General features: G+C 39.7%; 1 protein-coding gene across 1 annotated transcript; it reads right to left on the bottom strand.

The window, feature by feature from the left end:
* Positions 1–592: 592 nt before the first annotated feature.
* Positions 593–19,399, bottom strand: LOC111861849 (gephyrin). Its single transcript, XM_023846763.2, has 6 exons — positions 19,227–19,399; positions 17,104–17,240; positions 15,441–15,628; positions 8,204–8,444; positions 3,982–4,257; positions 593–1,008 (listed from the first exon to the last, which is right to left on the bottom strand). Exons 1-6 carry the CDS (start codon positions 19,270–19,272, stop codon positions 784–786), a joined length of 1,113 nt encoding a protein of 370 aa, XP_023702531.1. The 5' UTR covers positions 19,273–19,399; the 3' UTR covers positions 593–783.
* Between the last annotated feature and the right edge of the window lie 2,571 nt (positions 19,400–21,970).

Below are 21,970 nucleotides of genomic sequence, written 5' to 3'. Positions count from 1 at the left end.
ACAATTAATCCATTACTACGCATCTCACAAGGCAGGTCAGCTAGGTCATCGGAGGAGAATTTGTCCTTGATCCATTCTCCCCACTAGCTACTGGCTGATACACACAGCTTGAAGAGGGCAAAGCATTTTCCTTTATAGTCGGTTAAGTAAACAGCAAGGTCAAGTTACTGACTGCTAACTAAACATTCCAGAGTCTTATCATGCATCTGCAAGCGGCTGCGTGCAATGTAGGTGGCGCCAGAGCGATGTATAGTGTGTTGCAACTTATCATGTTCTAAAAGCCTGTTAACATGTGAACGGTCTGCCATGTTTAAAAGCGAAAAACCTTTTAAAGGGTGCGCGGTCTGCAAAGTGTTAAAAGGGACTGCCATTTTCAGGCAATTAATTTTAGGAAATATAAATGCTTTTACCCAACATGCTACTTGACTGAGTAAATGTTTCAAATGACAATAAAAATGTAACACAGATGATGACAGCTGCAAATACAACAGCAGAGATGAAAAGGCAGATCACAAACTGGACAATTCTAATTTTCTACAGATTTATTTGATAACATGCACAAAAGAGCTATCAACTGGGAGACCCTAACATTAAGACACCAACACTGAGACAGGGTGACACACATGCCAGAGTGGGAGCTAAGTAAATGACAAATGGTTTGCAAGACAAGTGAGACCAACAAATATGCAACAAGTAGCAAACTTGAGATGAATATGAGAAAACTTACAAAAATCTGCTCTTATTCAAGGCACAGGTCAATATAAGGGACAGAATGACTAACAGCTATTCACTTGGAGAACATTCAACACTACACAACATGTACCTAATGTCTTGGCCCACTTTAGGAGGAAGGAGAATTTCTATCTCCAGTTCAGTCTTGCCATCATCTGCTTCCCGGATCAATCTGGTATCTTCTACCTGCACAACACAATCTGCACCCGCAGGTACAGGTGCCCCTGTGTTAATTCTAACACACTGGCCTGGCTGCAGAACACTTTGATCACCAGGCTAAAAAAAAGCAACAGGCATCAGTTTCCATGGAAAGAAAAGATGAGGAACTAATATGACCATCAACAATAAGGAAACTGACCTCTTCCAGGATTTTTCATTTAACCCCACATAAATAACTCTACATATAAACTAAATAAACCTTTACCTTCTATTTCCTAAACTTCATATTGAAAAAATACCATCATGTGTAGGGGGTACGCGTGACAAAAATAAGGGGATCTAGATCAGATTTATTAGCACTTTGCTTACAATTTCTCTTAATTACAATCGATACAGTGCTATTGCCGATTTACACACTTTCCATTTACCACTTCACACGCACCAGGTTTCTCTGTCTTCACTAGTCGTCTCCTGGCAACATATCTCAATGCAGAAACTAGCACTTCAGATCACTATGAAGTCTTCTTTGCCACTTCTTGTTCAATCACCCTGGAACCCTGGAACTCAACTAAAAACTCTCCTGGACTCTTAACTGCACTGCACTCTGCACTAATCTAAGCTACAACAGGTCTTCGTTATATAAGCTCCACATAGAAAACACAAGTCACGTGACTTCTAGCCAGTGAGTTCACTGGCATGCTGACTGTTGCTTAGCAATGAGCTATAACATTCTTTCACTGAGACACATCTTCCGTCGTTGCATGTTGAAACGTATTTACCAAGCTGTTACTTAGAAAGGCTTTGAGCAAATTTGTTACAATATGCATTCCTACTGCAAAACCCATTGACATACACCCCATCTGCCTACTGCCATTTGAAAACATAAAAGGCATAATCACACACAGAATATGGACAGCAGACTCTGACATACAACAAAAACCAATAAAATTGAAGGTTGTGCATGAACATGACATGAGACATTGCTGTCAAAATGAAATTTTCGTGTCCAGCTTCCAAACTATTCTTGTAATTTCACACATCCATTGTTCCTTAACCATTCAGAATAGCACCTTTCTTTACTGATATTTCTGACTAGGAACAAATTCAGATATAAGCTCCTCAAGTTAAGACAAATCACCTTGTATGTATATCCTGGTCACATTTTATTACTTTTGAGTATAATGGAGTACACTATATTTCATTCATTAATGGAATGTGGTAGTGGAGCTGCTTCATACTCCTGCTTTGTGTTTGGGAAGTTCTGAGTTCAAATATCAGCTCTCAGGCCAATTTATCTACCTGAGGTTTTCCTGTTTCCCTTATACCTGCTGTGATATCTTTAGGTAGGCCAGAACCGTTTCCTTCCTCATCCTTCCAAATACATTCTTCACTAATCATGTCATCTAACACTACATAATCTGAGAAACTGAATGCCATGGTAAATAAACAAATGGTAACTATTCAGTATTCTTCTGTGTGTCCTGGTCTTTGAGACACCTCATTATTCTTATTAGAGCTGAAAGCAATATAATTTGTCTGTAGCAGTATCCCATTCAGTCCAGAACCTTTTGTCTTCTTGTCTGTTGTCCAACAACATAAAAATTAGAATATACAAAATTATAATTTTTCCTGTAGTTCTGTATGGGTGTGAAACTTGGTCTCTGACATTAAGGAAGGAACATAGACTGAGGGTGTTGAGGAGAATATTTGGACCAAAGAGAGATGAAGTGACAGGAGGTTGGAGAAAACTGCATAATGAGGAGCTTCATAACTTGTACTCTTCTCCAAGTATAATTAGAATGATCAATTCAAGGAGGATGAGGTGGGCAGGTCATGTAGCACGAATGGGGGAGATGAGGAATGCGTATAAGATATTGGTGGGAAAGCCAGAAGGAAAGAGACCACAGGGAAGACCAAGGCATAGGTGGGTGGACAATATTAGAGAGAGATAGGATGGGATGGTATGGATTGGATAGATCTGGTTCAGGATAGGGACCAGTGGAGGGCTCTTGTGAACACGGCAATGAACCTCCAGGTTCCATAAAATGCTGGGTAATTCTTGAGTAGCTGCAGAATTGGTGGCTCCTCCAGAAGGGCTCAGCTCCATGAGTACTTAAGTAAGTAACTAAGTAACTAAGTAGCAGTATCCACCTGCCAAGATCTGCTCCTGTCTCCAAATTAATGTACACTGACAATTTGTTCATTTAAAGACTCTTTTATTAACTGAAATAACAATACTGCATCAAATATAAAATTAGATATGAATGCTGTATCAGAAAAGACGTCAAGGAAATGAGTTATGGCTTCTTTCAACACACTATACTGCCATTTCATCTGCAGTGGCTGATTAAAAATCATGGAAATTATTACTGTGAGTAGCTGATCTCTGGGCCGAGTTCCTTTAACCTGGGATCTACCAAATATGAAGGAGCGCTAACCACTTGGTCACAACATTCAGTGAAATAACAGTGAATGGCTCATTTGTATCTACTAGACACAAGCAGTCAAATGACTCTGTATCTCTCCTGATAAGATGATATGTATCAACACAACTCAAGCTGCAATCAGAAACAGTGACCTGTATGCACTACAGCTTTGTCTTCATTTCTTCTATTGTGCCATACTTCATTTGATTCAATGTTACCATCATTCACTCATTCATATTCCTCTTGCTCCCTCTGTAGGACATGGCATCCAAGAAATGCTTTGTCTCACTTCAGTTTCATAATCTTAGACAGTTAGTAGAACTCCTTGGATGAGTGATCAGCCCACCACAAGGCTGATACCTACACAGGACAACACAAACACAGAATAAATAATCCATGCCTCAAGTGGGATTCAAACCCACAACTCCAGTGTTTGAGTGGCCGAAGACATTTCATGCCTTAAGACTTCACGGCCACTGTATCCTAATAAGTCAAGTATATATTTAACATCATAGTCACCTTAGCTACATTATTCTACAGAGTGAATTTCATCACTGTTCATACATTAGCTGCCCATTCTGTTTATGGCTCTGCACCTGTGGTTATGAAAGAAACTGTCAGTACACAGAAGGTTAAAGAGAGGAACAATTCCAAATTTACTTACATTGACTCCTGCAATAGAGCTGCCCAGAACTTGCCGTTTTCCAGCTCCATCACTTGCCAACACAGCATAACCATCCTTAATGGAGGCAGGGAATGGAGGAAGAGGATCTTTGGCAAACACATCTTCAGCCAGCACTCTGCCCAGAGCCTCAGTGAAGTCCACCATCTCTGTTCCTAGTACTTCAGCATGCTCTAAGACAGTCATCTGGGCAGTGGCAACATCTATAAGAGGATATGGAGACTCTCTTGCCCTTCGAGCTACTTGAGTTGGATCAACCTACAAATCACACCATTGCAATAACTGTAGAGAACTAGTGAAATCAGTAGCTATTGAAGAAATTTATTTTTCAGTTTAAATATAATCTATAAATTACAGACTCCAAACACAAAACCCAAAGCAATTTTATATATACATATATGTCAACAAATGTAGAAAATAAATGTATAAAACAGAGGCCAAAGAATTTTTTAATTTTTCATATATGTATGCCCCCCTTGTTGGTGTCTCCACCTTATCATGGTGAGGGGGTTTGAGTCTGCCAAGGACCCTGAGAGCTATACCAGCGGTAGCGTAGCTATGGGCAGGGCCTCCCTTGCTGGACAGGTCAAAGGGTAGGCATCAGACGAAGAGAGACACCAAAAACTGATGCCGGAAGCAGCGTCATCAGCAGCGACTTGAAGCACAGAGCAAATGATGCTCGAGATGGTTCAAGTTCGTATAGCAACAGGCGTGACCAGAGTGGTTTGAACGGCTGTTGTACTGCGATGTGGAAAGCAAATGGAAAAACTACCACATTATCACTTTTCCTGGATAGTCTCTTTCCAAAAACAGAGATACCATATATGCGAGATGTTTCCTCTGGAGGCAAAACAATCCGGAGCTAAACTACTCCCCCAATCGGATCTCCGGGGGGGAGTGTTTCTAGAGGAAATGTCATGCAGGCGTTACAACAAGAAAAAGTGCGAAGATCAGAAGAAACATCATGGATACAAGATTGGAACATGGAATGTCAGGACCTTGAATCAAGCAGGAAAATTGGAGAATTTGAAAACGGAAATGCAGAAGAATGAAGTGTCTGTTCTAGGTGTCAGCGAAGTGCGGTGGAAAGGACAAGGTGAAATAAGAAGCGGTGATTATACAGTGTATTATTCCGGAGGTGAACGGGCTGAAAGAGGTGTGGCAATAGTGGTGCATAAAAGTGTAGTGAGGAGTGTTGTTAAGAAGATTGCTTGTAATGACAGAATTATTGCTCTGAAGTTAAAGGCGGAACCGGTAGATATACTGATTATACAAGTGTACATGCCAACATCAGAGTATGAAGATGATGAAGTGGAAAAAGTGTATGACACAATTGAAGAAATTCTTCAGGAAGATGGAAGAGGAGACACAAACAGCATCATATTGGGAGACTGGAACAGCATTGTTGGAGATGAACCATATCAGAATATTGTTGGATCACATGGACTAGGAAGACGGAATCACAGAGGTCAAATGCTTATTGACTTTTGTGAACGAAATGGATTGATTGTTACCAACACTTGGTTCAAGAAGCCAAAGAGAAGAATTTACACATGGAAGGCACCTGGGGATTGGAAGAGGCATCAGCTGGACTACATCCTTGTGAAACATCGATTCAGAAACAGTGTGAAGGATGTGAAGACGCTTCCTGGGGCAGACATTGACTCTGACCACAACTTGCTGGTTGCCAAGTTCCGAACCAGGTTGAAGAAAATTATAGGATTTCGAAAGCGCAGACCCAGATGGGATTTGGAGAAGTTATATGCTCAAAGACAAAGCGTGCAAGAGACTCTAGAAGAGAAACTCGGTGCAATTGAAGGTGAAAGCGGAAATGCTGAAGCGCAGTGGAACGATATAAAAGAATGCATGTTAGATACTATCAGTGATTTGGTAGGTAAAGTTGAGAAGATAGCAAGAAAACCATGGGTTACACAGGAGATGATGAGTAAAATGGAGGAGCGAAGGAAATGGAAGAATGTCAACAATGAAGAAGGCAGGAGGAAATACAGGAGACTGAGGAATGAATTGAAAAGAGCCACGGACAGGGCCAAAAAGGAATATCTTGAGAAGATATGTAATGAGATTATGGAATTTCAAAGAACAGGCCGTTATGATTTGATGTACATGAAGACAAAAGAACTAGGATGGAAAGAGAATCATGGGATTCAAAATGTTGGCATCGAAGACTCCCAGGGGAATAGAATAGTAGATCAGAGGCAAGTGCTGAAAATTTGGGAAAATTATATTTCAGAACTATATGATCGACCTAATCGGCCAGAAACCTTAGAAGTTGAACCGGAAGAAGAAGTAGATACAGACGAGAAAGGACCATATATTTTACAAAGTGAGGTGGAAAAAGCTATCAAGGAAATGAGGAAGGGAAAGGCTACAGGAGATGATGATGTACCTGGAGATGTGCTCAAGTTACTGGGAGAAGGTGGTTTGAAAACACTGACAAAACTAATGAACACCATATATGAAAGTGGAGAGTGGCCCAAGGACTTTACAGAAGTTACAATGATTGCCTTAAAGAAAAAGACAAAAGCTACAAAATGCAGCGACCATCGCACAATAAGTCTTATTGCACATACAGCAAAGATAATAGCAAAGATACTTAAAAGAAGAATTGAAAGGAAAATAGAGGATGTACTTGGAGAAGATCAGTTTGGATTTAGAAGAGGAAAAGGAACCAGGGATGCAATTGGGATGATGAGAATTATAGCGGAACGAACTTTGGAGATAGATGAAGAACTGTGTGTTTGCTTCATAGACTGGCAGAAGGCATTTGACCGGGTAAACTGGACCAAATTAATGCAGATCCTGAAAGAAACAGGTATCGATTGGCATGAAAGAAGATTGATTAGCAAATTGTACATGGATCAGAAAGTTAGAGTACGACTGGACAGGGGGGAGACAGGAAGTGTGCAGATTGGAAGAGGAGTTCGACAAGGATGCTGTTTATCACCAATTCTGTTCAACTTGTACAGCGAATGCCTTACCAAGGAAGCTCTGGATGGGCTCGGTGACTTCAAAGTAGGAGGGCAAATTATTCAAACTGTGAAATATGCAGATGACCTTGTGTTAATGGCTAAGGAAGAAACTGTGCTACAGGGCATGATTGATAGACTAATTGAAATTGGAAGGTGCTATGGCATGGAAATGAATGTGGAGAAAACAAAAGTAATGAAAATTTCGAGACAACCAACCCCAGTCACAATAAAGATAGACCAAAAACAAGTGGAGAATGTGAAATGTTTTAAATATTTGGGTAGCTTGTTAACATATGATGGAAGGTGTACTACTGAAATTAAATCCAGGATTGCAATGGCAAAAGCTGCATTTTGCAAGAAGAAGAATCTTTTTACCAGCAAATTGGACTTAAATTTGAAGAAGAAACTGGTGAAATGCTACATTTGGAGCATAGCTCTGTATGGGGCTGAAACATGGACACTTAGAGCAGTAGATCAGAAACATCTGGAAAGTTTTGAAATGTGGTGTTGGAGAAGGATGGAGAAGATCAGTTGGACCGATTATGTGAGAAATGAAGAACTGTTAATTAGAGTCAGTGAGCAGAGGAATATCCTACACGAAATAAGAAAAAGGAAGGCTAATTGGATTGGCCATGTTTTACGCAGAAACTGCCTTCTAAAAGAAGTTATTGAAGGAAAAATAGAGGGGCGGATAGAAGTGACAGGAAGACGAGGAAGAAGACGAGGAAGATGCTGGATGACCTTGGGGACAGAAGAGGATACTGTCATTTGAAGGAGAAAGCTCTAGAGCACATCACGTGGAGGAATTGTTTTGGAAGAGACTGTGGACCTGTTGTCTGACAGATTACTGATGATGATGATGATGTATGTATGTATGATGAAACACTGATCTTAATATACTGACACACTTCAAAGTTTTGAGCCCTTCTGAATGTAAAAGTGGTGTGTGTGTGTGTGGGGGGGGGCTAATGCCTGAACAGTTGGGCAGATTCTATTCAAATCCAGTATTCAAGAGTTCATCTATCACAGGTCAATATGCAGTGAATACCACCATTCTAGTTCCTAAAACAGGGACCCTTCACATGAACCTCCAAAACAAAATAGCTATTTTCTCAAATATGGCTCAAACAATCTTGATTAAATTTCAGAAATTCATGGACATCATCTCCCTAAATATAGGTGGTATCTTCAGGAAGATACTTTATTTACTTTACCTTGCTGTTCCCATGATAGTGATGATGTTCCTGATGACTGTGCTTTTGTCTGTGACTAGGGCAATTTCCCATATTTGACTGAATCAGTGTGTGTGTGGATTTCACTTCTGCAATTCTGTCTCTGAGCACAGCAACAGCGTGAGATAAAGAAATAGCCACACTCTCAAGACATTCCTGGGATCCTTTTACACTACCGGGCAAATTGATAATCAAGGTGCTGTAGCGGATACCTGTGGTTGCTCTGATAATTAAGCAGAATTAAAAACAATGATAAGGTCTTCCATTGTCTTCAGTTACAATGTACAATTGTCAGCACATATGATAAGATAACATATTAAGTGCCACATGCCTTAATTTTGTACATTTCAAGCAAAGTAAATGACATTCAACACAGATTTCTCTGTTTCATTTTAAAGAATAATGTTACAAAAGTCTCAAAATTATTGCTGTAATATGGAACAAACAAAATGAAGACATTTTATTTTTCTACTTCCTTAGGGTAACTAAGGTACATAATAAAATGTTCATTTAAGATTTATTTTATTCACTTTACTTGGGTTGGAGTTACGTGACATGCTCGAATAATATCTGGACTGCATTTATTTCTATCCATTATTATGTTTACTATTCCATACAGTCTCCTTCAAGGTCGCGCCTTTGTGACTTGATACCATGGTTGGAAGCATCTACAGAAATCCTGTATCTTGAATTTGGCAAGTGTTCTTTAATGTTGCTGTTGCCATGAAACTTCCCTTCTGCAGTGAAAACTTGAATTTATGAGAATGGAAAACAGTCACATGGCAGTTCATCTGGACAGTACAGAGGGTGTGACAAAACAGTTATGCCATGTTTAGCCAAATCTCTGTGCACAGACATAGCACAGGAAGCAGAAGCAATTCTGTGATCAAGCACTAAATCTCCAATAATCAATTTCTCAAGATGTTCTAGCCATACATGTTCTCATGCATGCTGTAGAACAGAAGAGAAATACTGGTTAATGTTTTACACCTGCTGGCCAAATCCGTGAATGTACAATTCTACGAACGTTGAAAAACACATTCAGGTGGGCTGGATGAATAAATTCCAGTAGGTGATCATGCTCTTCTCACTGGTACAAATCTATCTGATCCTTCTTGGACATGCATACAATGACCTCTTCACTGAGGAGACTGTTCCTTTATTTTAGGGTTTTAACCATAAACCCATATTTAATCATTTGTGATCACCTCTGAAAGAAACTGAGAGTCTCTCAGAAGTTTTTCCTGGAGATCCTAATACACAAAGACATAATTCTGCTTTCACTCATCTGTCTTAAAATAAGGCAATCCAGCCCATACTGACATCCCATGTCAAAATGCACTGATCCAAATGAGATTTCCACGTCATTTGCCATGTTTGAGATAATGACACATCTGTTTTCATGAAAAATTTCCTTAATTTATGTCATGTTTTCACCAGTTTTGCTTATGGATGGAAATCTTGAATGCTCAACATCATTAAATGATGTCAGTCAAATTTGATATTTGGAAGACGAATTAATCGTCTGAGTTCTGTTCACTATTTCCTCTCTAACATCAAGCTTTAACAAGTTGTAGGGTTCTGTGGAAATTACACCCAGTCTGAGGCAAAAATTGATGCACATGTCCTGTTTTTTTTTTTTTTAGGATGTGCAATTTGCTCATTAATCTTAAATTGCAGAGGGCACAACATACTTCACAAGGCCTTCCTCCTGAGTAGGGCTTTGAACCAAACCACCAAACCACATAATTTTGTTGAACCAGAACCCAAATCAAGCCTTTTAAATAACATCTGAACCACAGACCTGAGCCATGTAATCTGTGAAATATGTTCACTTTCCTGCATTTATGCATGCTCTTATGAGTGCTACCATTGACATGTGGCTCACAAAGGGGAAAGGTCAGTCTTCTTTTCTAGCAAAGCTGTGTAAGTGAGGGGTGGAAATAAAACTGTACTTTGTAACAAGCTAGGTATAAAATAAATCAAAACGTTTTGTTAGATCTGGTGGTGCTGGTTGGTCATCTGTGTGACATTAATGCAATTTTCACTGCACCAGCCGAGTGCTTAGTGTTGTGTTGGCCTACAAATACTGACTCTGTCTCTATGTTAATGAGTGCAAGTAAGTTAAATAATTTGTGTGTTAATTGCAATCATGTGACTAGTAAAAGCAGAGTACATGAAACATCCTTGTTACGATGTTCCCTTCTTTCAGAAACTGATTTTAAACGATGCACCTTGGTTTGAGCGTGGCAGCAAGATTTTAAGGGAAAGTTATTTTCATAATAATGTAACAGATTCAATCAACATGTTGCCAGGCAACAGTTCTATAAACACGGTCCAACATACAACAACAGAGGGGCTTTGTTTTCTGTGCATGGTCCATGCCAAGAGGATATAAGAGAATACGAGAATGTGTACTGACTTCACTTCAGTTCTGAATTTGTGACAAGATGGCACTTAGGAGCATCCAAACTCAATTACTGAAATTTACAGAATGTTTAAGTCAAGCATCTCTCCTCAGTTTCACGAACCTGAACTAAGGATGTTCTCCTCCAGCTTCCAGTGGGCTGCCTTAAACAGCTTGGAGTGCACAAAATTCTTGCATTCCCCAATTACAATTGCGAGTGATTTTCAACTTTCTCTGTATGGATCTACAGCCCTTTGGACCTTGGCCATTTTTTCATCTTCTTAATGCTATACACAGTTGGTAGGACTCCTTGGATAGATGAGTAGCCTGTTGCAAGGCTGCTACCTGCACACAGGACAGCATACACACAGAATAACACACACACATCCATGCCTCGAGTGGGATTTGAACCCACAACTCCAGTGTTCGAGTGGGCAAAGAGAGTTCACGCCTTAGACCATGCAGCCACTGTGATTGGCTGATATTCAAATTGGGAGACTTTAACTGCTGGCTATCAAACAAACAAAACAAAAGAAAAACTCAGTGCTTTTTTAGTCCGCAAGCGAACTACACCAACCAAGCGACCACCGCTTGTTGGCGAAGTTAGTGCCAACGTTTATGGATAGAAGGTGTCAANTTTTAGCCTCAGTTTAAATAGTTTCACATCATTACTCATACTCTTGATTCTGGATGGCAGGTGGTTATAAGTCTTAATACCAAAGTAATATGGTCCTTTCTGAAAGACTGTTAGGCGTGATGTGGGAAGGTGCAAATTTGTGGTATGTCTAGTATTGAGATTGTGGGTCTCATAGTTTGAACTGTATAGGTGTCTATTATTTACAACAAACAGAATTATAGAGTATATATACTGTGAATACATTGGCAATATTTTTAGGTTTTTGAATAGTTCCCTATTCAAAACTTTTAAAGGAAGACTGACCATGCATCCTAGTCTACTATTTCTAATTTGTTCATGAAGCCCTCCATCTTGCAGCTAAATGGAAAATTTGACCTCAGTCTAGCATAAGTTAAAGAATCTCATTATATCAATCAAACTAATCTGGTGATTGACGCACTATTTTCATTAATTCCAAAAGAAGATAATTTAATTCACATTAAGGTAATTAAATATACCACAAGTAGACGAAAGTGTGCGATGAAAGTATCTGTATGACACAGTATTCATTTTCATGTGTCACACAAAGTGAGTGACACACACAGTACCCTGCAGTGGTCAATACTTAATGTGTTCTCTTATTGCTTACCCAACTGCACTAGTCTTGGTTTAAGCCTCTGTACACCTTCATATCACATCAATCATTTCAGAGTGAGATATTACCAAAACCTCTCAAACTCTCTGCCAGTTGAACAGGAGCATAGCCTGGCTACATTTGTGGTTTATAACCTACAACTTGAACAATGACAAAACAACTAGAAGTTCTGGGAAGAATTAACTTACTTTCCTTTAATATGGCATAGGCCACACAGAAAACAATGCATGTGTGGGATTTGTCGATACTCCAAAGACCGATCGCTCTGGACTAAGTGTGATGGCTGACTGGCTGATGAGGTCACTGATCATTGCTGGGTTGGAGCTCTGTCTTTTATACCAATCTTGGTGGGCAGAGTTTAGACTTGTAGTTGCTACTGTGAGTGCTGATTGGCTAGCACGCGTAATGATTACGAGTGAGCTGGGCATCGAGTGCTGTATAAATATGAGTGGTGGCAGCAATGTGATTGGTTAGTGTGCGTGATGGTGAAAAGTGAGCTGGACTGCGAGTGCTGTATAAATATGAGAGCTGACAGCAATGTGCTATTGACTTAGGAGTGAGTGTTGTCTGTTGATCGGCGAAACAGCGTGATAGTACGTGGGATGTTCCCACACATGCAACAATTTTTCTATTGTTGCGTGGATAGTTCTTGCCACAGTAATGTTTTATGAAGCCAATGCTTAGCAACAATAGGAGGATACACATACAGACACGCAGACCGATGGGAGTAATTTATAAAGCATCTCACTGAGATGGGGTCAGGTGCCATGATACACATACCAGGTTTCACAGACATTGGTTCAGGCATTCAAAAGTTGATAGGGGGAATTCACAGACATACAGAACAGCATGCTGAACTCATAATCCTACTTTTACTTTTCCAAAATAAGGAATGCATGCTAAATATTATTTAGCGTAATGGTAGAAATTAGGTTCTCATAGTGGTGGTTGTGCCCTGTCCTGGCCTCCTTCCACTACTTTCGCTCTACAACCCAAGCACATGAATTCCCTTCCCATCCTCAGTTCTCTGCACTCCACACACTTACTACTTGTCTCCCCCATGTACCCACATCAGCACCAGCTAGTTATCCTTGTCTTGTCTCCTGCTGGTCCACTCTGTTCTGTGAACAGACAAGTTAGCCTGCAGTTTCCTCCTGTTTCCTGTATAAACTCTAGCTTTTGGCAAGTGGATTACTCTGCTTGCTAGCTGCTTCATGCTGGTTTCTTGCTTGTCTTATTCTCCGAACCTGAAGATGGAGGCAACATGCTCCTCCATAACTTCTATCAGATTTCAACAGACTACACAGTGTTATATACCAGAAGACAGAATTCATTTAAGGTGATGATTTATTTGCATCTTGTAGCTTCCTTGCAGCTGGGATGGTGCAGTAGGTACAGAAACTGGTTATGGGCTGTACAGCTGAGGTGTCAGAGTTTGAGTCCTGGTAGAAGCTAGATATTTCTCCTCTCATCATTAAGACTAGTTCTGCAGCCCACCCAGCTCTTCTGTGGTGACAAAGCAGCTGCAGTGTGAAGCTGACCACTCAACTTCAACTAGTGACATCAAGAATACATGGATCTATAAATCCACTCCCCCATGGCGTAGTGCTTAATTAGTTAAGCAAAGAACCGACTTTACCTTTACCTTTAGTCTTCTTGTTTAAGACTTGACAAGCATTTCAGTACTTTCTGGTTCATTAAAATACTGCACTTTTAGACCATTTGGTCTGAGTTATTGGCTGTGACTAAAAAATGATTCACTTTGTAGTTTTAATATTAACAAGAGAGACCAGATGCATCTACTACCAGACATACAACAAACTATGACAACTTCAGTTTAATATAAATCCACTATGCTTACGGCAAGGAATTTATCTGTGTATTACACTGAACTGAAATATGAACTATTAAGATTTATACAGAATACTTATTTTACTTTAAGACAGGTATAATACAGTTTTTCATTTTGGGAATACGATGGGCAGGAAAAGAAATTATATGACTAAAATACCTAACATGCAGCCCATAAAAATGATACATCAACATGCAGAGCTGCCAAATGATGCCAGTTCAGAGACATGGTGTCAAGAACTTTTCAAATCAAACAAAAACAATGTCCCACTCAAAACACAACAAAGCAGGATGCTTAGGAATCAATGTGCAAGTGACTCACCCCAACTAAAATGTGCATGCAAAATTCCATTAACACACTGGGGAGGGGCAGTTATTGCTATTTGTCTATACATCATCATCAGACAAAACAGGCCCTTTATTATAGTTCAGATTGGGGATTAGGAAACATTTCGAACCCAGATATTGAAAATGTCATAATCCGCAAGATGAACGAGACATTAAAAAAGATTTGGCAGAAATAATAATCACACATATATACAGAAGAAACTAATAAAAATTAACCTGATTATATCATCAGGCCTGACTTAGTTCAATTCTTTAACTTGTATATCACCACTAAAATAAAGATGTAAAACTGCTAACAAGTGTGGACCTGGTTGTCCAGTGTTCCTGAAGAGGAAGGACTAACAATATGTGCCAGAATGAGCATGCCAATAATGATGACAACAGCGATGATGATGATCATTATGATGAGTGCTACTGCTACTGCTGCTGCTACTATGACAATAATGGAAGTGATGATGAAGATTTTAAGAAATTATTGAAGACCAAATATATGGCTGTAACAGAGAGTTCAGATATTGAATACATGCTGGTGGCAGTGAAATGCATTCTAGGAGTTAACAGAAGTAACATTTTTAGAATACAGGGGGTCATAAAAGACACACAACCTGAATTGAATAAATCTGCCAGAGTGGCTCTTCAATGCCTCCTACACAGGTCACAGCAGAAGGGTTCATCAAATATGCGGTTCATTATACACAACCATTACACAAAATTATATTATATTTATATAAATATTGTGACATGTTGCGCAACGGAGGGTAACCCCGCCTCCCCAGCGGTACGTGGCGGCATTGTAGCGCTGACGTCACCCTATGGTAATAGGCAAGTCAACATCCCGCCGCCCTCCCCACGGTGACGACATGGCGCCAGGCAACAGCAGCACTCTTTACGTAACAGCCAAGCACTGCGGCTATATAAGGGAGCTGCACAGCCGCCGAGGAGAGTTAACGTGTAGCCGTCCCCGGAGACAGTTAAAAGTGTATCAGCGGCCGAAGACAGTTCTCTAGCCAGCAGTGAGCAGTAGAAGTTGAGTTGGAATCTAGCCAGCGGCAAGTTACGAGTTAGTGTGTGATAATCAGTGACAGTTTGTGATAACTGAGAATTAATTGGAAGTGTGTAACACAGTGACACTTGTATAGCTCCCATATCGTAATTAATACGTGTAGACTACTGAGGACAGAGTGAACTGATTATTGCGAATAGGGTTATAAAGTGTGAAACCCCGCAACAGCATTGTAATTAATTGTAGCCGAGATTTGTAGGTTGTTAAACAAAACCAATTAACAATCCGAATGGCGTCTTCAGTAACGAAACACAAATAATTTTATGTACACATTCTTACCTTGACAACATTGCTAATGGTGTTATGTCAAGACTTTTCTTAAACATTGCAAACGTCAGTCCAGATGTTTCTCTATGTATGACTTCTTTAGTGGCTTCAGGCGTCACATCACGAGAAGAAAAACCAGTTCCTCCTGTGGTAAGAATAACATCAACACCTTCTCTATCAGTCCATTCCTCCAGGATCCTCTGAAATCCAGCAACAAATTCATCTTACTGCACTGAAATCCAGCAACAAATTCATCTTACTGCACTGGCCACTCAGACATCATCATTCTAAATACAGGATTAAATTTATATCAATAATCTTCCACACTCATTGGACTAAATGATTTGTTTTGTACTGTCTCTAACATGGGGACACATGATAGCATAGTTGGTTGAGGAACTATGCTTCAAGCTGGAATGTCGTGGGTTCAGATCATGATGGGGTCATTGGATTTTTTCAATTGACCTAATCCTTCCCACCGCACTATGACCCTGGGGTCGACTCAGCCTCTAACCGAAATGAGTACCAGGAATCTTCCTAGGGGTAAAGGGCGGCTGGTGCGTAGGGGGCTGACAACCTTATCGCCATCTATGAGCTGATTGTCTAGAAAATGTGGGAGCCTCAACATCTCACAACCCTATGAGTCTCCACAGCCTGTTACATGAATAGCTTTACTTTCTTTTTTCTTTTTTTTTTTTTTGCTGTCTCTAACGCATATCCACCACAGGAAGATTTTCACGCAGATCATGGAAAACTGCTTCCTCAAAGGCACAGTCTTTTGAGTTATAATGCCATATAGTTTGGAGACAGCCCAACATTTTGGAGGAATATACAGCCTCCATCTTGTGGGCTGAAGAGCCTGCCATCTGCTTCTGCTAGCTTACTCTATAACTCTAAAGGTGGAGGCAAGATGTTCCTCTGAAATGTTGGGCTGTCACTCAGTTGTACGGTACTAAACCCAGATGACTCAATAGGCACCACTGTGAGAAACATAGATACATTTCCTACTCCTGAAGAAATATTCATGACTCATAGTGATTAACCTGTTCCATTTAAAACTAAAGCACAGGAAACAAATTATTTCTGCATTACCACTAGAAGTAGTGAGGACACAGTGCTCATAGAAATGTTTTCCTATTATATTTGAGAATATTAAAAAGAATGAATTTGTCTATAGACTTATTCTGAGCAAAACGACATGCTCTGAATTTGTTTCATGTGAGTCTTATACCAAACAAGGCATCCTAAGTCAGAAAGTGCTGAGTAAAGGGCACACTTATAAAGTAAAGTAATGTAAATGTATCCCTGTAACAGGCAGTGGAGGCCCATAGGGTTGGTTGAGGCACTATGTTACAAGGCGGAAGGTCGCAGGATCAAATCTCGATGAAGTCACTGAATTTTTTCAATTCACCTAATCCTTCCAACCGCACTATGGCCCTGGGGTTGACTCAGCCTCTATCAGAATTGAGTACCAGGAATATTCTTGGAATGTTCGTGGGGGTAAAGGGGGCTGGCGCATAGGGCTGACAACCTTTCCGCCATCTATGAGCCGATTGTATAGAAAATGTGGGAACCTCAACATCTCACAACCCTAAGGGCACACTTATATCAAATTCATAACAATTTCATCTGAACTTTACGTTACCACTAAGGTTTAAATTTAATTACTAATTACCTTAATGCAATCCTTTTCATCTGGCACACAGTTCTGAAGAACAACTTTTCCATTGGGAATTAATCCTTTAATAATAAGAGCTGCAAGATTTGTGCCACTCCTGTCTTCTGCTGTTCCTTGGGAGCAACTGTCACTAACTGTAACATAGGAAACATATAGTCATGTTTGTATCAATTTCTGTAACTAAACTGAGGTTTTAAATTATGTCAAAAGGTTTTATGGTGGCAGTCCTGCAGTGATATATACTCATATACAGAACCAATCACTCTGTGACACACTGCCAAAACAGCTGGTGAAGTTTATGATGTATGTGGTACACCCATGACAAGCTTTGTATTCACTTCTTGGTTACAAACAAATTACAGAGTGAGCTAAGAGTCATCATGTGGAAAAATGCAAAAAACAAACTGTGAAACATCTACATACTTTTTGACATTTTAAGCACTTTATCACTGCACAACACATGTTTATGCTAATGCATTATGACTTTCCAAATATTTGTCATTTGCATCAGACGAACATAAAATTATGGCTCAGTTCTTGCCCTTAGCCTTTTGCCACTGGAGCTTAATGTATGACTTTGGCATGCCACACAGAATATTAAAAGGCTTTGCCACTGCCTATTGCATAGCACCCTGCTCCCGTTTCCTCCAATCACAGACTCACCTCCAACTCAGCATCTACTACGATATATGTAAAAGAGGAACAACGCAACTAGATATACAAATTATCATGTATGTACATGATACATGTACATACATGTTTCGGCCTAACCACCCTCCATCAGGCTATTCTGATATTTATTACCTACATCACTGCTGTGCTACAGATTGACCAATGCTTACAACTGGAGACAGGTGTTAGTAACTACATGATCTTGTAACAGAGCTGTGATCACAATAATTCACAAGGCATATCAATAACCAAACTTTTTAATAAAGTTTCTGACACAGAAACACATTTACTTCAACTTCAGCCGAGCATTTCAACAATCAACTATACTTTTAGGAATAGTAACACATTAAATGATGGCAGATCTAGCTTACAATCCAATGGTTACCAAGGGCTCTTTCCCTTGGGATAAAGTGGCTGGAGCGTGAAGATGACCACTCACTTCCATCTAGTGCTGAGGTGATGAATGGTGGAGTTATACCTCCACTCCTTGACACATCTTCATGGCATGGTGTTTAATTAAACGCAGGAATAACTTTACATTCACCTTTGTAAATACAATTTTATCTCAACAAAAATGCTATAATTACAATCCTGTCACTTCATATAAAAATTGTCTTTATTAAACCTTTCATGACAATAATCCCCAAAAAGTTTTTGTTGTTGTTAAAGTAGGGAAATAGCACAGTTATGCATAAGAGATATTCTTCTCTATTATTACATTCCAGGCAAAAAAAAAATCTCCATTATGATTGGATTACATAAAAATTTGGTTATTTAGTATTATATTAGGCATTGTTAGAAAATAGCTAAAGCCATAGGAAATGTAAAAAAGGGTCTACACAGATGTCTAGTTCACACTGTCCTCTTTTTTTTCACCAACAAAATCTGGTCACTCTAATATAAGCATGAGTATGTGGGCAGCAAGGTTACGAATTTCTAATACTACCTAGATTCTTAGAAGGCAATACTAAAGGAAAATTACTGCAGGTGTTACTGTTCATATTTCCATTGTTATTTTTACTCTTCATCGCTCTGCCCAAGCACTTACCCTTCGTGTTACATGGTAACTGTAAATGAAAATAAAATTCCACAGCAGTTAGAGGTTAGAATCGTTCTATTATCATCTCCGTAAGTCTGCCTTGAAAAGGTGTTACTCAACCGGCTAGGACACTCCTTGCGTTTATGCAACCTCGTGTTCACAAATGTCCACTATATAGCTTCCTATTTCACCAGTCCTTCCAGTAACTGTTTCATGATCTTAACACAAAAGGCAGAACTTCGAGAAGATCTAATACGATATGACCTATGGAAAGTCCGTTGCGGTTAGTATATAATTTAGATCATTCACATCAGCTCATCTAGCTTAGTAGGGTGACCTTTCCATACGTTGGGTACCATAATAAATGATAAAATTACACCGTGTAAAAGGTTATCGATAGTCACTGTACCTGTCAATATTCCGAAATTAATTTTCGTGCTTTTATTTGATATCATCTTAGATTTCTACGGTATAAGTTACAATACCAGTGATTTTTCCTTTTGCTTGTAAGACAGTGAAGTACGCAAAAACCTCCACCACCTCAACGACCTCTACGCACTAAGCAACGCTAAGAAACATCAAGGCCATATTGCAAGGTTCAAGTTTCACCTCTACTACTCATCCTACAAACATTTCTTGCTGAATTTGGTTTAGAGGTTATTCACCAGCTCACCAGTGACTACGAAATATACCATTCTTCTGGGATATAACGCCGTGTAGTACGGTAGAAGTTCACCGGCGTTTCGGAGGAACATAACCAACATAACTGCCTGCGTCTTCGGCGTCATAGGGGTCATAGGTTAAGCCAGGCAAGCAAAGCCACGGCGATGCATCCCAGATCAGTGATTCTCAACCTTTTAAGACCGCGGCCCCGTAAATTCTTTTTCTGTAAGACGAGAGTTCGGTATAATTGTTGCCAGGGTCCTGTACTGGGCCGGGGCCCGGTAGTTGAGAAATACTGCCCTAAATTATCGCTAGATGATAGCACTGTTCAGCTTCAGACTGCACCTGCCTGAATTAGTGTTTCTAAGATACCGGGTGATTCATTTGGAGGAGACCCCGAATTAAAATTTATAAATCATGCAATAATTTATTGATGAAGACGAAATTTGGCTACAATGTCTACCTCGCTACATAACCCGGTGCCCTGTTCGCCCCATTTCTGCGATTGCTGAAATCTCTTTAGCCATGCTGGCTGCCGGATTCGCGTCGTGCTGGCCTGCCTCTCCGGGCTGAGAGAACCCCATTTTAACACCTTCTGTAGCCCAGTTACCACTATGAGATAGACCCAATGTCAAATTAAGATTCAGAATATGTTGTCCAGCCCTATAATAACTAGAAATGGAGATCGACTTGGGGATTCCATAGCCTGCCTTTTGTTCAATATAGCATTAGAGAAGGTAGTTAAGAGATGCAGGCATCAACACAAGGGGAACTATATTCTGTAAGTCAGTTCAAATTTTGGCATTTGCAGATGATATTGATATAATTGGTAGAACACAAAAATCTATGAAAGAAGCTTTTCTTAATTTGGAAAGAGCAGCAAAAAAAATTAATCTACAAATTAACTAAAATAAAACAAAGTGCATGCCGGTAACCAAGAAAGACTGTGCTAATGGACCTGCATATATTGAAATTGGCTCATATAAATTTGAGGTTGCATGTAGTTTTACTTACCTTGGATCAGAAGTTAACTGTAAAAATGATATCAGTGATGAAATAAAAAAGCGTGTACTTGCGGCAAATAAATGTCTCCATGGCCTTAGGAAACACCTGAAATCCCAACTAATACCCAGGAAAACCAAAACTATGATGTATAAAGTACTTATAAGAGCAGTGCTATCTTATGCCTCTGAGACCTGGCCACTGTCAGGATCGGATGAAAGACTGTTAAGTATATTTGAAAGGAGGATCTTGAGATATATCTTTGGACCAGTGGAAGAAATTGGAATATGGAGGAAGAGGTATAACCATGAACTATACAAACTATTTAATGAACCAGACATTATTCGATTTATAAAGGTGAAAAAGCTTGTATAGGCTGGACATATAGTACGTGCCAGCGAGAATAGAACGATTAAGAAAATACTTAATACTAAACCAGAAGGATATAGAAAAGTGGGAAGACCAAGATTAAGATGGGAAGAATGTGTGTGTGGCAGGACATAAGAATTTTGGGTGTAAAAAACTGGAGGAATGTAGCATCAAATGGAAGAGACTGGCGAGCAATCCTGAGGAAGGCTAGGGCTCACAAACGGCTGTCGTGCGAATGATGATGATGATGATGATGATGATGATGATGTACCCCAGTTATCTTCCCATCTACCAAGGTATGTACTGGCCAAGTTTCGTTTTCGTCAGTAAATTACTGCGTGACGTACAATTATTAATTGAGGAACCTCTCCGAGTGAATTATCCCATATTTAAATGTTCTAACCCGTTCGATTTTATGATTATCTTTCAATGCAATATTGCTTTCACCTTCATTGCCATATATTTTACATTTGCAACAGGAATATATTGAAACAACTTTACGCACTTTGTGCTATTCTCTTTAGCTGTTTCTCGGATTCACTGAGGATATCCCGGCAATGTTGATACCATGCTACGTCGTGAGATACTGCCTGCATAAAGTCCTGATTCTTCCCGTCTTTTACTATTTACGTGATATAACAAATAAATAGTACTAACAATGAAGACATCTCACATCCTTGTCTTAGTCCGGCAGGATGATAATTACTTTTGTTTCATGTAAGATTGAGATAGCATTAAGCAATTTTAAACGCATATTCTAAAGTGTTCTGAGATGGTGTGCGGCGGTAGGTACAAAAAGTTTAACAAATTCTCCACTGAATCCTATGCACGATTTCTCATGGACTTGGTTTGTCACATAAAATTGTCACCTTCCTCTCTTAGTTTCATGTAGGTGCACGCTTTATCATAATTTTATTGCACATTTTCCTGTTATCTCCCTTCGATATAGCCCGGTCTCACGTGTTTATATAGCTGTAGTTCTACTGATATGGACTGGCCAGTGATTGAGATTATCTCTTTTTAAGAGACCCGACAGAGTAGGTGTCCCCCCCCTTCACACGAGGACGGAAAGAGATACGCGAAACGTTATGTATTTTGTTTTTAGAATACCGGACGATG

Source organism: Cryptotermes secundus, unplaced genomic scaffold, assembly GCF_002891405.2.
Source record: "Cryptotermes secundus unplaced genomic scaffold, Csec_1.0 scaffold933, whole genome shotgun sequence".
Taxonomy (NCBI): Eukaryota; Metazoa; Arthropoda; class Insecta; order Blattodea; family Kalotermitidae; genus Cryptotermes; species Cryptotermes secundus.
Note: the sequence above shows the minus strand (reverse complement) of the source record. Positions and strands in the feature narration are given on the sequence as shown.